Source organism: Delphinapterus leucas, chromosome 20 (genome assembly GCF_059928025.1).
Source record: "Delphinapterus leucas isolate spDelLeu-1000000601 "Yukka" chromosome 20, BTC_Dleu_Yukka2, whole genome shotgun sequence".
Classification (NCBI taxonomy): Eukaryota; Metazoa; Chordata; class Mammalia; order Artiodactyla; family Monodontidae; genus Delphinapterus; species Delphinapterus leucas.
This window is the reverse complement of record NC_143148.1, coordinates 13,808,383-13,825,406: the sequence shown is the minus strand read 5'-3', so window position 1 is coordinate 13,825,406 and position 17,024 is coordinate 13,808,383. Positions and strand designations below refer to the sequence as shown.

Sequence of the window (17,024 nt, the reverse complement as noted above, 5' to 3'; positions counted from 1 at the left end):
CCAATGGGTATCCAGAAAGGAGGCTCTGTTGAGCCACACTGACTTGGGGCTGCCTGCAGGGAACGTGGTGAATGGCATGATTGCCCGGCAGATGGTGGACATGCTTGTGGAATCCTCATCCAACGTGGAGATGATCCTCAAGTTCTTCGACATGTTCCTGAAACTCAAGGACATTGTGGGCTCTGAGGCCTTCCAGGACTACGTCACTGATCCCCGTGGCCTCATCTCCAAGAAGGACTTCCAGAAGGTGAGTACTGGAAGGCGGATGGGTGGGGTGCCAAGTACCAGTCATGCTCTTCCTGGCTGCCTGCTGTAGGCAAGAGACTTCTCTGGATGCCTCAGTTTCCTTATCTGTAAAACGGGGATAAAATTATCATCCTTGGACTTGTTTTGAAGACGAAATGCATCAACACAAATGAGAACCTTATTTCTATTATCATTATTAACAGTCATAATATTATCATTATTATAAATAGAGATCAGTTATTCAGTTGATAACCATCTATTGGGTTTCTCCTCTGTGTTGGGCTCTGTGCTGATACCATGGACACAGCAATGATTGAGACAGACACAGCCCTGCCTTCATGGGGCTTATAGACTAACGGGAGAGGCAGTCACTAATGACCACTGCAGGTCTAAATAATGAGGCTGTTAGGAGGGAAATGCAGGAACCAGCTCTGTCCAGGAGCCCACTCCTCTGCCTCTGCCAACCCTTTCACCCCAGGTAAGCCACTCATCCGCTCTAAGCCTCAGGCTCCTCTGTGAAATGGGGCTAAGATAATAACATTAACTGTTTCACAGGACTGCTTTGAGGTTAGGCAGTGGGTGAACAGAGCCTGGGCAGTGCCTGGAACACAGGAGAGTACAAGAGATATTACCTGTTATTATTACTGCCAGATCTTTTCCATCACCATTTTGTTAAATTTTTCCTTTGAAATAACTTCAGTCTTATGGAGGAGTTGCAGGAACAGTACATAAAATTTCTGAATACCTTTTCACCCGGATTGCCCAAATGTTAACTTTTTATTTATTTATTTATTTGTTTGTTTGTTTGGCTGTGCTGGGTCTTAGTTGCAGCACAAGGGGGATCTTTGTTGCGGTGTGCGGGATCTTTTAGTTGCAGCATATGGGATCTTTAATTGCGGCATGCGTGGTCTTAGTTGCGGCGTGTGGGATCTAGTTCCCTGACCAGGGCCCCCTGCATTGGGAGCTCGGAGTCTCAGCCACTGGACCACCAGGGAAGTCCCCCAAATATTAACTTTTTACCTCATTTGCTCTATCATAATTCCTCTTTACCTCTAAATACTTCAGTGTGTATCTCCTGAGAACAAGTTCATTCCCTTACATAACCACAAAATAATTATGCAAATCAGGAAATCAACATTGAGACAATCCTGCTATCTACAGACTTTATTCAGTTTTTGCTCTTGAAGAAATTTTTTTCCTTGTCAAGGATCCAGTCCAGGATCAGGGATTGCATTTAGGCATCCTGTCTCTTTAGCTCCCTTCAATCTGGAACCCTTCCTTGATCTGTCTTTGCCTCTTATGATCTTGATAGTTTTGAAAAATAGAGGCCAGTTGTTTTATAGCATGGCCCTCAGTGTGGGTCTGTCTGAGTTTTCCTTGTGATTCGATTCAGGTTATACGCCTTTGGCAGGAGTATCAGAGGAGGGCTACGTCTTTCTCAGTGCGTTGTATCGGGAGGCATGTGATGTTGCTTCTTCCCGTTACAGTTGGTGTTAGCTTGGTCACATGGTGAAGGTGGTGTTTACCAGAGTCTCCACTGTACTGACACTATCGTTCCCCTTGGTATCTTGTGAAGATGTGCTTTGAGACTATGTAAATAACCTGCGCGCCCTCTCAGGGTTAGCATCTATCAGTGATACTTGTCTCAACGATTATTACTATGGCAGTCGACAAATGGTGGTTTTCTAATTTCCCTGTACCCTTTACCTTTACTAGGTACCTTTTTTCATTTTATTGCAGTATGGTTGACTTACCATATTGCAATAAAATGTGTTCATTTCTACAGTATAGCAAAGTGATTTGGTTATACGTATATATGTATATATATATATTCTTTTTCACATTCTTTTCCATTATGGTTGATCACCGCAGGATATTGAATATAGTTCCCTGTGCTGTAGAGTAGGACCTTGTTGTTTATCCATCCTACACGTAATAGTTTGGATCTGCTAATCCCAAACTCCCAATCCTTCCCTCCCCCACCTCCCCCTCTCCCTTGGCAACCACGAGTCTGTTCTCTATGTCTGTGAGTCTGTTTCTGTTTCACAGATGTGTTCATTTGTGTCATATTTTAGATGCACACATAAGTGCTATCATGTGGTATTTGTCTTTCTCTGTCTGATTTACTTCACTTAGTATGATCATCTCTAGGTCCATCCACGTTGCTGCAAATGTCATTATTTTATTCTTTTTTATGACTGAGTAATATTCCACTGTATATTTGGACCACATCTTCTTTATCCATTCATCTATCAATGAACATTTAGGTTGTTTCCATGTCCTGGCTATTGTAAATAGTGCTGCTATGAATATAGGGGTGCATGTATCTTTTTGAAATATAGCTTTCTCTGGGTGTATGCCCAGGAGTGGGATTGCTGGATCATATGGCAACTCTATTTTTAGTTTTTTGAGGATCCTCCATACTGTTTTCCATAGTGGCTGCACCAATTTACATTCCCACCAACGGTGTAAGAGGGTTCCCTTTTCTCCACACATTAGGTACGATTTTACTGTAAGGAAGAGTTTTTCCCTTCTCCTCCATTTATTTATTTGTTTGTTTGTTTGTTTGTTCATTCATTCATTCGTTCATTTGTATGGGTATAGACTCATGACTTCTTATTTTATTCTAGGGATTGCAATCAGTGTTGTCCGTCAGCATTTAAATAAACCCAGGGTCTCCTGAGTTGAATACAAAGTGCCCCATGCCTCCCAGTTGCCTTCTGAGAGCCTCCCTGCCTCTCTGTCTCCCCGCTTCTCAGCCACGCCTCCCAAGAGCTATCTGCCCTCACTCACTCCTTTCTCACCTCCCACTCCTTCCCTGATTCGGGGCTTCTGTCCCTGTCACTCTCCTGAAACTACGCCAGCTAAGATCATCAGTGACCTCTTCACCCTAAATCTTTCCTCTGACTTGTCATCTTGGCAGCGTTTGCCACAGTCGGCCATTTCCTCCCCCTCGGCAATGCCTTGCTCCCCTGGGCGTCTGTGCCACGGATTCCTGGGACCCCCACCTTCCCTGCCAATCTCTCGCAGCCTCTTTTTTTAAATATCTTTATTGGAGTATAATTGCTTTACAATGGTGTGGTAGTTTCTGCTTTATAACAAAGTGAATCAGTTATACATATACATATGTTCCCATATCTCCTCCCTCTTGCGTCTCCCTCCCCCCCACCCTCCCTATCCCACCCCTCTCGGTGGTCACAAAGCACCGAGCTGATCTCCCTGTGCTATGCGGCTGCTTCCCACTAGCTATCTATTTTACGTTTGATAGTGTATATATGTCCATGCCCCTCTCTCAGTTCGTCCTAGCTTACCCTTCCCCCTCCCCGTGTCCTCAAGTCCATTCTCTAGTAGGTCTGCGTCTTTATTCTTGTCGCCCTCGCAGCCTCTTAAACATCACTGTCCCTGAGCCCTGCACCTTCAGGAAGAAGAGCTAATATGTATCATGTTCTCGCTCTGCCAGGTCCTGTGTGTAAATGAATGTTAATTTACAGTAACCCTTAGGTAGTAAGGACTTTTTTTTTTTGGCCGCGTTGTGTCTTCGTTGCTGTGTGCGGGCTTTCTTTAGTTGCGGTGAGCGGGGGCTACTCTTTGTTGCGGGGCGCGGGCTTCTCACTGTGGTGGCTTCTCTTGTTGTGGACCACAGGCTCTAGGCATGTGGGCTTCAGTAGTTGCGGCTCATGGGCTCTAGAGCGCAGGCTTAGTAGTTGTGGCACACGGGCTTAGTTGCTCTGCGACATGTGGGATCTTCCTGGACCAGGGCTCAAACCCGTGTCCCCTGCATTGGTGGATTCTTAACCACTGGACCACCAGGGAAGTCCCAGTAAGGACTATTTTTTATTCCCATTTTGCAGAAGTGGAAACTGAGGCACAGGAAGGTTAAAGTGCTGTGCTTAAGGTCACACAACTGATAGGTAACAAAGCTGGGATTAGAACTCAGGCAGTCTGGTTCCAGAGTACACTGCCCCCAGATTCATCCACTAATCTAGCCTAATAAACAGTCAGTGAGCACCTCCTGGGTGCCAGGCCCTCTCTGGGGAGTCCCAGCTCGACTCTCAAGACGGGCAGGTTAGGGTGAGAGTCTCAGTAGGGACTGCAAGAGAACCAAAAAGGACGATGCAGGAGCTAAAGTCGCATCATTTATAATTTTAAAATGACTCTACTCAGCAAAGGAAACCATCGACAAAAAAAAAGACAACTGGGCTTCCCTGGTGGCACAGTGGTTGAAAGTCCGCCTGCCGTTGCAGGGGACACGGGTTCATGCCCCGGTCCAGGAAGATCCCACATGCCGCGGAGCGGCTGGGCCCGTGAGCCATGGCCGCTGAGCCTGCGCGTCCGGAGCCTGTGCTCCACAATGGAAGAGGCCACAACAGTGAGAGGCCCGTGTACTGCAAAAAAAAAAAAAGGCAACTTACGGAATGGAAGAAAATATTTGCCAATGACATATTTAATACGGGGTTAATATCCAAAATATACAAAGAAGTCATTATAGCTCAAAAGCAATAAAACCAATAACCCAATTTAAAAATGGGCAAAGGACCTGAATAGACATTTTTCCAAAGAAGACATACAAATGGCCAACAGGTACAAGAAAAAGTGCTCAACATCACTAATCATCAGGAAAGTGCAAATCAAAACCACAGTGAGATATCACCTCACACCTGTTAGGATGGGTGTTATCGAAAAAACAGGAGATAACAAGTGTGGCAAGGATGTAGAGAAAAGGGTATCTTTGTCCATTGTTGGTGGGAATGTAAACTGGTGCAACCACTGTGGAAAACAGAATGGAAGTTCCTCAGGAAATTAAAAACAGAACTACAGTAGGACCCAGGAATCCCATTTCTGGGTATCTATGCAAAGGAAATGAAACTATAACTGCAAAGCGATGTTTGCACTCTCACATTCATTGCAGCATTACTCACAATAGCCAAGGTGTGAAAACAACCTAAGTATCTGTCTGTGGATGAATGGATGAAGAAGATGTGGTATGTGTGTGTGTGAAATATCATTCAGCCTTGGTTAAGGCTGGAAATCTTGTCATTTGCAGCAACATGGATGAACCTGGAGGGCATTACACTAAGTGAAATAAGCCAGCCAGAGATCACTTAACAATATATTCTAGAGATATAGGGAGTGTCCTGATTATTTTTTATAGGTATCCAGTACTCCAGTTTGTGTATATATTATGGTTTATTTGATTATTCCCTGTCGATGGACACTCACTTTTTCCCAGTCTTTTGCCATTACAACACATGCTGTCATTAGGGCGGCCATGGATAGTTGTGCAAGTTGTGCACTGTACAAAGGTGCCGTTTGTAGGACAGATAATTGTACATTTGTACTGCTGATTTCCAGTAAGAGTGTTGAGGAAGGCTCCATATGGGCCACTAGCAATGCTGGCTAAAACAATTACCTTTGTATGTACATCACTTTGTACGTGCAGTTGTATCTAAAGGTAAACTTCCAAAAGTGGGATTGCTGGGTTAAAGGGTAAATTCATTTGTCATTTGGACGGATCTTGCCCTGCACTTTTCCTTCTCATTAGCAAAATGTGAGACTGCCTGTTTTCCCACAGCCTCACCACCAGACCACATTGTCAAATATTTGGATTTTTGCCAATCTGATAGGTGAAAAAGGGTATTGAGTGAAGTTTTAATTCACATTTCTCCTGTTACGAGTGCAATTAGGCATCTTTTCATGTTACTTCTTTTGTATTACTTGTTCAGTGAACTGACCATGTCTTTGGCTTACTTTTCTATTGGAATGTTGGTGTTTTTCTTCTTGAGTTCTGTATTTGGCTGATTATAACTTTGTTAGTGATATGAGGTGTACTTCTTTTTTCTAGTTCAGCATTTGTCTTTTGACTTTGCTTATGGTGGTTTGTTTTGTTGGTTGGTTGGTTGGTTGGTTGGCTTTGGGGGGAGAGGGTTGGCCATGCATAAGACTTGATTTTTATGTAGAAAATTATTTTATTAATTTTTAACAGAATAGATAATACAGGGATACAGTCCTTTTGTAGAGAAATTCAGAACTGATAGCTATGGTTGAGGTTACCTTTGGTCCCCATACCCAACCCTACTCTCATCCCGCCTCTTCAAAGGCTGCCACAGTTATCCTCTAGATGTTCATACCTCTGGACATTTATTTCTGCATTTCCGTTCATATGTAAATCTGCACTGAAAAATATATAGAGGGCTTCCCTGGTGGCGCAGTGGTTAAGAATCTGTCTGACAATGCAGGGGACACTGGTTTGATCTCTGGTCCGGGAATGTCCCACATGCCGCGGCGTAACTAAGTCCGTGTGCCACAACTACTGAAGCCCGCGCGCCTAGAGACTGTGCTCCGCAACAGGAGAAGCCACCGCAATGAGAAGCCCGCGCACCGCAACAAAGAGTAGGCCCCGCTGTCAGCAACTAGAGAAAATCCACGTGCAGCAGCGAAGACCCAATGCAGCCAAAAATTAAATAAATGAATGAATAAATAAATTTATTAAAAAAAGAAAAATATATGGAATTATTTTAGGGCTTCCCAAGTTCTTCGTGGTTGACAGTGTTCTTGACAGTTTGCAAAACATGTCTCCAATGATAAGTACTTTGCAGATTCCAAAACATCTACTACAGTTTGGAAAGCCCTTCCTGGTGGGTGAAGACACATTTCAGGCTATTAATTTATTCTTAGTTAGTACTATTTTGTGGTTTCCTTTATTGTTTTTTATTAGCAAATGTTTTTGTACCTATCTCTAAATTAAAAGACTTCCTTTTAAAAAACATCTTTATTGAGATATAATTCATATGCTATAAAATTCACCCATTTAAAAGGTACAACTTAATGTTTTTTTGATATATTCACAGAATTGTGCAACCATCACTACAATCTAATTAGAACATTTTAATCACCCCAGAAAGAAACCCCATACCCTTTAGCGGTCACTTTCATTTCCCCCACTCAGGCCCTTGGCAGCTAATCTACTTTCTGTCTCTATAGATTTGCCTGTTTTGGACACTTCATATAAATGGAACTATACAATATACGGTCTTAAAAAGCTTTCCTTCTGTTTAACGAACCACAATGTCATTATCACTCCTAACTAAAAACAAAGCAATAAAGACAAAATTAAAAAGATCCATAGTTCATTAAATCATCAAATGTCTGGCCAATGTTCACATTTCCAGATCTTCTAAAGATCACATATAATTTTTTGTAATTTCTTTGAAGCAGGATCCAAACAAGGCCACCCAGTGCTATTGGTTGCTATTTCTTAAATTCTCCTTTTTTTTAAAAAAAAAATTATCTACTTATTTATTCTTGGCTGTGTTGGGTCTTCGTTGCTACGCGTGGGCTTTCTCCAGTTGCGGAGAGCGGGGGCTACTCTTTGTTGCGGTGTGCAGGCTCCAGTAGTTGTGGCACATGGGCTTAGTTGCTCCACAACATGTGGGATCTTCCCAGACCAGGGTTCGAACCTGTGTCCCCTGAATAGGCAGGCAGATTCTTAACGACTGCACTGCCAGGGAAGTCCCTGGTTGCTGTTTCTTTAAACCTCCTTTTATCTACTGCTGCCCCTCCGTCACTTTTCCCTTACCTGGCAGTTTATCTGATGGATACCTGGGTTGCTGGTCCTGTACAGCAGCGCTGCCCGATAGAAAAACAATGAGAGCAACACATATAATTAAGAAATTTCTGGGACTTCCCTGGTGGTCCAGTGGTTAAGAATCCACCTTCCAATGCAGGGGACGCGGGTTTGATCCCTGGTCGGGGGAACTAAGATCCCGTGTGCCACGGGGCAACTAAGCCCGCGCACTGCAACTACTGAGTCCACGCGCTCTGGAGCTCTTGCAGCACTAGAGAGAAGCCCATGCGCCGCAACGAAGAGCCCGTGCACTGCAAGGAAAGATCCCGCGTGCCGTAACTAAGACCCAACACAGCCAAAAATAAGTAAATAAATATTTAAAAAAAAAAGAAATTTCTAATACCTACACTTAAAAAGAGAAGTAAAAAGAGGGCTTCCCTGGTGGCGCAGTGGTTGAGAGTCCGCCTGCCGATGCAGGGGACATGGGTTCGTGTCCCCGTCCGGGAAGATCCCACATGCCGCAGAGCGGCTGAGCCTGCGTGTCCAGAGCCTGTGCTCTGCAACGGGAGAGGCCACAACAGTGACAGACCTGTGTACCGCAAAAAAAAAAAAAAAAGAAGTAAAAAGAAACACGTGAAATTATTTTTAACAATGTTTTATTTAACCTACTCTACCAAAATAATATTTCAACATATAGTCAATGTAAAAATTATCAGATATTAAAATTTTTTTTATACTAAGTTTTTTTTTTTTTTTTTAAGGAACATTATTTATTTATTTATTGGCTGTATTGGGTCTTCGTTGTTGCATGCAGGCTTCCTCTAGTTGCGGCAGGCGGTGGCTTCTCTTGTTGCAGAGCACGGGCTCTAGGCGCGCGGGCTTCAGTAGTTGTGGCTCGCAGGCTCTAGAGGGCAGGCTCAGTAGTTGTGATGTACGGGCTTAGTTGCTCTGCGGCATGTGCGATCTTCCCGGACCAGGAATTGAACCCACGTCCCCTGAATTGGCAGGTGGATTCTTAAGCACTGTGCCACCAGAGAAGTCCTATACTGAGTCTTTAAAATCCATATGTATTTTACAGTGTCAGCACACCTCACTTTGCACCAGCCGTGATTCAAGGGCTCAGTAGCCACATGTGGCTTGTAGCTGTCATTAGTGCTCTCCTAGTTGTAGAGTTTCCCACAGTTTTGATCTGGCTGATGCAACTTTATGGTGTCATTTAACGTGTTCCTCTGTCCCCTGCATTTCCTGTAAACTGGGACTTGGGTCAAGAAGCTCAATCAGATTCAGGTTTGGAGTTTTTGTTTTTATTTTTCACCAACACCTTCCTTTGTGGTGCTTCATACGTCCATGAAGAGACACATCCTGTCCCGTCATCTCTCCTTTTGTGATGTCAGCAACCACCGATATTCAATGCCCAGACACATTAGTTCATTAGAGGTTGCAAAATGGCAATATTCTCATTTCTAAATGTTTAACCTTTACCAAACATCATATGGTTTCCCAAACCCAAAGCATATGATTCCCAGACTCTTTACAAATCTTTGTATTTTACAATATGCTTTTCAATTTTTTTATGGTTTAAAAGAACAAGGCTAGGTTTTTTTTTTAAGGACTTCTTAATTTTCAAAAAGTATAACAAAGTTAAAAAGTCTTTTCAGTTTTCAAGATGCTTAATTCATTTCGCAAATATGCATTGAGCACGTACTGTGTGTAGCAGTGAACAAAACAGAGACTGACAGCCCAGTGGCTGTCAGATGAATATAAGTAAAGAAACAAAATAATTTCAGGTTATAATCTGTGGTCTGAAGGAAGTGAGCAGGGTGGTGTGCAAGAGAGCATGCGTAGAGTAAGCCCTGTAAATTGGGTGGTCAGGGAAGGTCTTTCTAGAAGAGGACATTGAAGCCAAGAGCTGAAAGCTACCCTGTGAAGGTAGGGGAGGTTGTGGCATCCCCAGGACAAGGGACAACAAGTGTAAAGGCTGAAAAGTGAGAATAAGAGGGATGCAAAGGAGGCCAGTATGGCTGGAGAGGGCTGTTGGGGGCGGGGAGAGGAAAACTTTAAGTCTGAGTGGTGAGGGGGGCAGATGTGCTGACACTGGTTGGCTGCAGGGAGGACTCTGACTTTTGACCTGAATGAGATGGAGCTAAGGGAGGATTCTGAGCAGGGGAGGAATGTGACCTGACTCAGATGTTCACAGGGTCCCTCGAACTGTGGGTGGGGGGAAGAGACTGTGGGGATAGAAGAGGAGAAGGGAGACCAGGGAGAAGGTTGCTGTGAGGGTCCAATGGGGGACAAAACCAGGGTAGGGGCCATGGAGGGGGCAGAAGTGTGTATGTCCTAGATCTTTTGAAAGTAGAGCTGACAGATTTGCTGATGGATTTTAGGTGTGGGTAGTGAGATAAAAGAAAGGAATCAAGAATGACTCAAAGATTTTAACTTAAGCACCTGGGTGGGTGGTGATGCGATTCCGGAGATGGGTAAGACTGTGGGAGGAGAGGTTTTGAAATCAAGAGGTCAGTTTTGGCCATTTCCACAAAGAGATGTCAGATAAGGCTTCCACTGTTAAGTGTATGGATTCTGGGGAGCAGTCAGGGCTGGGACGTAGACTTTACCATCATTGGCATGGGATGGCTTTCAGAGGATCAGGCCTCAATGACATCTCCATGACGAGTGTGTATCTCAAGAAAAGCATGCAAATTCCAGGCCTGGAGCCCCTCCAACCTTTAGAGGTCTGGAAGAGAAGGAGACTCCAGCCAAGGAAACTGACAACAGTCAGAGAAAAAGGTATTTCAAAAGAAGGGGATAGGCAAATGCACAATGTGGAGCATGGTTGGGGGGGTGTCAGATTTTAAGAGGGACAGTGTCACACTGTATCATAAGGGAAGGAGTCAGGTTGATGGCGTGACGGTAGAAGGTGAAGAGTTCCTGTGTGATTATGTCTCCACGCTCTGTGGTTTCTAGAGCCCTTCATGATTTGCAAAGCATGTTACTCATTTAGAAAGCATTTTGCAAAGTTCTTGGCTACAAAGCATTTTTTAGAGCCAGAAAATTTCGCTTCTGTTCATACCCCAGAGCAGTGTTTCTCAAACCACGTTGCAACCCATCTGTTGGTCATGAAATTTAGTTAAGTCATGACCAGCATCTTTAAAAATAAAATAGAATAGAACATTGCAGAGTGTGTTACATAGCGAAAGTCAGAATTGTGTTGTGAAAACTTTTTTTTTTTGAGTCACATTATAAAATGCATTCTTACTATAGGTGTGGTCAAAACATTTGAAAGGCTGCCCCAGAGAACCTCTTGCAAAGAGTGCATTGCAGATCAGTACAAGAACGTTTAATGAAAGTGTCTGTAAAGTTAAAAACTGGATATAAACTAAATGTCTGTCATCAGGAGAATAGATAGAGTGTTGTGTTTATAAAACAGGAATACTACACAGCAGTGAAAATGCATTCATTTGATCTATATATCAACATGGATAGATCTTGAAAACGTACAGCTGAGTTAAAAAAAAGCAAGTTTCAAATTACATGATTATAATTATAATATTCTTTAAATCAAAATAATGCAGAGGATACCAAACTTTTTGTGTGAGAAAATGACAGAATATAAGTAGTAGAAGTACTGACACATCTTTTTTTATTGAAGTATAGTTGATTTACAACATTATATTAGTTTCAGGTGTACAACATAGTGATTCAATATTTTTATAGATTATACTCCATTTAAAGTTATCATAAAATATTGGCTATGGGCTTCCCTGGTGGCACGGTGGTTGAGAGTCCGCCTGCCGATGCAGGGGATACGGGTTCGTGCCCCCGTCCGGGAAGATCCCACATGCCGCGGAGCGGCTGGGCCCGTGAGCCATGGCCGCTGAGCCTGCGCGTCCGGAGTCTGTGCTCCGCAACGGGAGAGGCCACAACAGTGAGAAGCCCGCGTAACGAAAAAAAAAATAGATTGGCTATATTCTCTGTGCTGTACAATATGTCCTTGTAGCTTATTTATTTTATTCATAGTAGTTTGTATCTCTTGATCTCCTATCCCTATCTTGCCCCTCCCCCCATGCCCTCTCCTCACTGGTTTGTTCTAATTTGTTCTCTATATCTGTGAGTCTGTTTCTGTTTTGTTATATTCATTCATTCGTTTTATTTTTTAGATTCCACATATAAGTGATAACATACAGTATTTGTCTTTGTCTGACTTATTTCACTAAGCATAATACCCACTAGGTCCATCCATGTTACACATAGTTCTTTGGAAGGATACACCAACTCCTTGGTGGATACCTTGAGGGAGGGTGGGGGTAATGGAGCAAGAGAAAGGTACACAGAGGGCTCCAATTACACCTGTCATGTTATAGTTCTTACATATATAGTAGCTGAAAATATGTTCTGGGGTGATGGGCATACGACTTTATTCCCAGTTGAAATTTGGAGGCCTCCATGGTGTCCGGTGCCAGTTATTTAGTTGCTGGAAATGGTAGGATGGAGGACCAAAGGGCCTTGGGGAAGGGGCAGAGGTGGTGGCATGTATCAGTCAGGGCCCTAGCTGTAAGGGGGCTGGCCTGGAGGAAAGTGTAATTATCGAACTCAGAGACAGAAGGAGCTGTGTGGACAGGACGGCAGAACTGACCTTTGGCGGAGAGATACAGCCAGCACAGGGAGGGAGCCGAGGACAGAAGTGCCACAAGTCCATTCTCCTGCTGCTCCCCGACCTCAGCTGGACAGGCCCCAGCTGCAGCCAGAGGGTCAGGAAAGCCTCTGGTACAGACCACAGGTGTCATCATGTGGGGGGAGGATGGGTGGAGAGCAGGCCTGCGGGGACTCACCAGGATGGCAGGCAGGGAGCTTGGGGCAGCATCTCTTTACCAGCTGCTACACAAGTGCTGAGTTTCATCAATTCACATCTTACCATCTCTGAAAATGGACTTTATCTGACAGTGGATGGTTGCTCAGCTTTGTGGAAGTGCAGCATGCAGTATTTTTTTTAATAAATAAATTTATTTATTTACTTTTGGCTGCATTGGGTCTTCATTGCTGTGCGCGGCCTCTCTCTAGTTGCGGCGAGCGGGGGCTACTTTTCGTTGCAGTGCGCGGGCTTCTCATCGCAGTGGCTTCTCTTGTTGGGGAGTACGGGCTGTAGGCACGCGGGCTTCAGTAGTTGTGGCACGGGGGCTCAGTAGCTGTGGCTCGCGGGCTCTAGAGCGCAGGCTCAGTAGTTGTGGCACACGGGCTTATTTGCTCCGTGGCATGTGGAATCTTCCCGGACCAGGGCTCGAACCCGTATCCCCTGCATTGGCAGGCAGATTCTTAACCACTGCGCCACCAGGGAAGTCCCGTAACATTCAGTGTTTTAATAGCTGGTACAGCCTCACCCATACCAACCTGCTGGGCGTCAGCCTTGGGTGCTGGTTATATGATTCTGGATTTTTCTCTCCTTATGAAAAGTCCATAGTTCTTTCGGGAAGGGCATTGGGGCTCCCTAGGCCACCCCTCTGACCTCCCCCGCTCACCCTCCAGGCCATGGACAGCCAGAAGCAGTTCACTGGTCCAGAAATCCAATTCCTGCTTTCATGCTCCGAAGCGGATGAGAACGAGATGATCGACTGCGAGGAGTTTGCCAACCGCTTCCAGGAGCCAGCCCGCGACATCGGCTTCAACGTGGCCGTGCTGCTCACCAACCTGTCGGAGCACGTGCCTCACGACCCGCGCCTGCGCAACTTCCTCGAGCTGGCCGAGAGCATCCTCGAGTACTTCCGGCCCTACCTGGGCCGCATCGAGATCATGGGCGCCTCCCGCCGCATCGAGCGTATCTACTTCGAGATCTCGGAGACCAACCGCGCCCAGTGGGAGATGCCCCAGGTCGGTGGCCCCGCACACGCGCATGCTTGCCTCCCGGGGCTTCGGGGCATGCTCCTGGCATGCTTGGACCACACATGGGGCTGTGCACACTTCGCACATCCGCTCTGCAGACCCTGGTGTGCCCCTGCTTCGCTCGTGCAAGCCCATGCCCACCCTTCTGCACACGTTGTATGGGTGCCACTGTGCCCTTGCGCACCCCTGGTTCTCCCATGCCCACCTCGTGCAGACTCGGCATGGACATATACCCTTATACATGCAGCAGCGTCTGTGGGCCCTCACTGTGGCTGCTCGCACACCACGCCTGCCACTTGCACGCTCACCCCGGGAGCTCTTATAATCCTGATGCGACCACACCCACACTCTTGTACTTGAACCCACGTGGTTACACACACCTTGCTCACCTTACCAGCAGCCCCTGGTATGCCCTCTCTCGGCCCTGGCCTGCCCATGCCCACTCTTTTGCACACGCACCGTGGGGGCTCTAGGGTGCCCTGATGACTGGCATTTTGTGCCCCCAAATGCCCTCTGAGTTCCTAGCACACAATACCCTTCCCACTTATGCTGGGCCCACGTGTGCGTGCACCTCTCTTGCACACTCACCCTGAGGATGCCAGTGTGCATTCCTGCAGCCCTGGCATGCCATATGGTTGCCCGCCCTCACTCATTCACCCACACATGTCCTGGCACACCCATGCTCATTCATGAGCACTTGGACAGCCCTCACCAACCCACCCACAAGAGCCCCTGCGTGTCCTTGGTGGCCAGGCCTACTCCTTGACTTGATGTGCCCCGAATATGCCCAGCCTACAAGTGTTTGAATGCCCCTTACACACTCACTTGCTCCAAAGTACGCTCACGTAGCCCTGGCACACCCCCAGCCCACCTCACACACTTAGCCTGCATGTGGTTCCCATCCCCCATTCTCTCACCCTCCCATGTGCCCCTCACGCACGCTCGGCCCCTGGTCCTGCCCCTGCTGTCCAGGTGGCCCTCCTGCCCACACTCACAGTGCACGCCAAGCCTGCGTGCTCCTTACCTGCCCCTTGCACTCCCACTTCCCTTTTACTCCTCAGATGCCCCCAGGCACCTGCACACTCCCCCCACTTGCTCTTGCACACCCTTCCCACCTTAACACTCACAGTTCATGAGACTTGCACTCCCATCATCTCCTCAACACCTGGGCCCCTTGAGTCTCCTCCTCAGTGACACCTGGCTCATGCACGCCCGGGCTTGTGCCCTACCCTGAGCCCTGCCCTCACGTTCTGGGCCCTCTTACACTGACTCCCGGGTCCTCTTGCACACTCATCCTGCCGCACATGCACTGACCATATGAATTGCAGACCCCTCCCACGTTTACACTCCCCACCCGCGGTTTCACCCAGGCCCTTGCATGCCCCTGCCCCGTATGCCCACGTCCGCCGAGCAGTGAGCCGGGCACAGTCACATTCTCCCCATGTCCTCGCATGCCGCCACGCCCTGCTCACACCCGATTCCTCCCTTAGTCCCGGTGCCCTCTCACAAGGTTCTTGCACATCGGCCCTTTCACATACTCCACCGGAACTCCCAAGGTTTTGCACACTCACCTGTGTCCCTCGGGGCACCACCGTATACCCATCCTCCTCTGCAATCTGGCGTAAAAGCCGTTGCATCGTCCTTGCACCCGGGACGTCTGCACGTCCCTGCATCTGCAGGAAGCCCTGGTTCACCACTGGCCCTTCACACTCTAGTACGCCCTGCGGGAGCTCCGCCCCTCACGTGCACCCCACGTGCACACTCTTTCTGTTAGTGTTATTCCTCCAAACACCCACTGCCTCCTGCTCGCTCCTTCCCATTCCCACGTTCTCCTACCGGCCCGGAGTCCATGTCTGCCTGCGTGGCCCCCTAGCGCTCATGCAGCAGTACCACAACAGCAAGCACTGGATGGCGTTCGGCAGGTGCCCGGCGCTGGTCTAATCACTGAGCAGCTATTAACGCATTTAGTCCTCACGTCAGCCCTTCTATGCACGGGTCCCACCATTATTCCCCGATTTGCATAAGGGGAAACCGAAGCCCAGAGCGTTAAGTCTAACTCAGTGGCAGAATCAGCATTCGAACCCAGGCAGGCTGGCTGCAGAACCTTTGCCCTCAACCACTGTGCTCCGTCTGTCGAAGCCAAGAACATCGATCCTGGAACCAGCTTGCTGGGAATTCGAATCCTACACCTGCCACCTCTCAGCTGCATCACCCCGGACACGTGACTTTCTGGGCTTCCATTTCCTCATCTGTAAAATGGGGATATCGGCCCCTACTTCTAGGATGGTTTGTGCGGATTTCATGAGATACCATACATAAAATGCTGGATACAGGGCCTAGCCTTGCTGAGGTTCTTACAAGTGCACCTACAGCGAGAGCCATAGAGGTTCGCTTTCAAAAATGAAAAAGACGATGCTTAGAACAGCGGCGCACACGCGTGGCTGCCACCGCCGTTGTCCCAAGTCCCCGCTGACGGCGCCCCCATCACTTCCCCTCCGCCCCGCGCTGCAGGTGAAGGAGTCGAAGCGTCAGTTCATCTTCGACGTGGTGAACGAGGGCGGCGAGTCGGAGAAGATGGAGCTCTTCGTGAGCTTCTGCGAGGACACCATCTTCGAGATGCAGATCGCCGCGCAGATCTCGGAGACCGAGGGCGGGCCGGGGGAGGACGACGACGAGGGCGCGGGCGCGGCGGAGGCGGGCGCCGAGGGCGCAGAGGAGGGCGCGGTGGGGCCCGAGGGCGCGGCGGGGACGGCGGCGGCGGGCGCGACGGCGCGGCTGGCGGCGGCGGCGGCGGGTCGGGCCCTGCGGGGCCTCAGCTACCGCAGCCTGCGGCGGCGCGTGCGGCGGCTGCGGCGGCTGACGGCGCGCGAGGCCGCGACGGCCGTGGCCGCGCTGCTCTGGGGGGCGCTGGCGCGCGCGGGGTCGGCGGCCGCGGGGGTGGCGGCGGGCGCGCTGCGCCTGCTCTGGGGCTCGCTCTTCGGCGGCGGCCTGGTGGAGGGCGCCAAGAAGGTGACGATGACCGAGCTCCTGGCGGGCATGCCCGACCCCACGGGCGACGAGGTGCACGGCGAGCAGCCGGCCGGGCCCGGAGGCGACGTGGACGGCGAGGGTGCGGGCGAAGGCGCGGGCGACTCCGCGGAGGGCGCGGGCGACGAGGAGGCGGCGGCGCAGGAGGTCGGCCCAGGAGGCCCCGACGGGACTGTGGCCGTGGCCGAGGATGGTCCCTTCCGGCCCGAAGGGGCCGGCGGCCTCGGGGACATGGGTGACACGACGCCGGCGGAGCCGCCCACGCCCGAGGGCTCCCCCATCATCAAGAGGAAGCTGGGGGTGAGAGCGCGGGCTG

At 48.5% G+C, this 17,024-nt stretch overlaps 1 protein-coding gene across 1 annotated transcript in view; it reads left to right on the top strand.

The window, feature by feature from the left end:
* The window catches only part of RYR1 (ryanodine receptor 1), a 121,202-nt gene that overhangs the window by 91,063 nt on the left and 13,115 nt on the right, over window positions 1-17,024 (top strand). Inside the window, exons 89-91 of the mRNA XM_089903499.1 lie at window positions 60-247; window positions 13,328-13,669; window positions 16,193-17,008. Coding sequence (XP_089759625.1) covers window positions 60-247; window positions 13,328-13,669; window positions 16,193-17,008 — 1,346 coding nt within the window. The remainder of the gene's footprint in view (window positions 1-59; window positions 248-13,327; window positions 13,670-16,192; window positions 17,009-17,024) is intronic.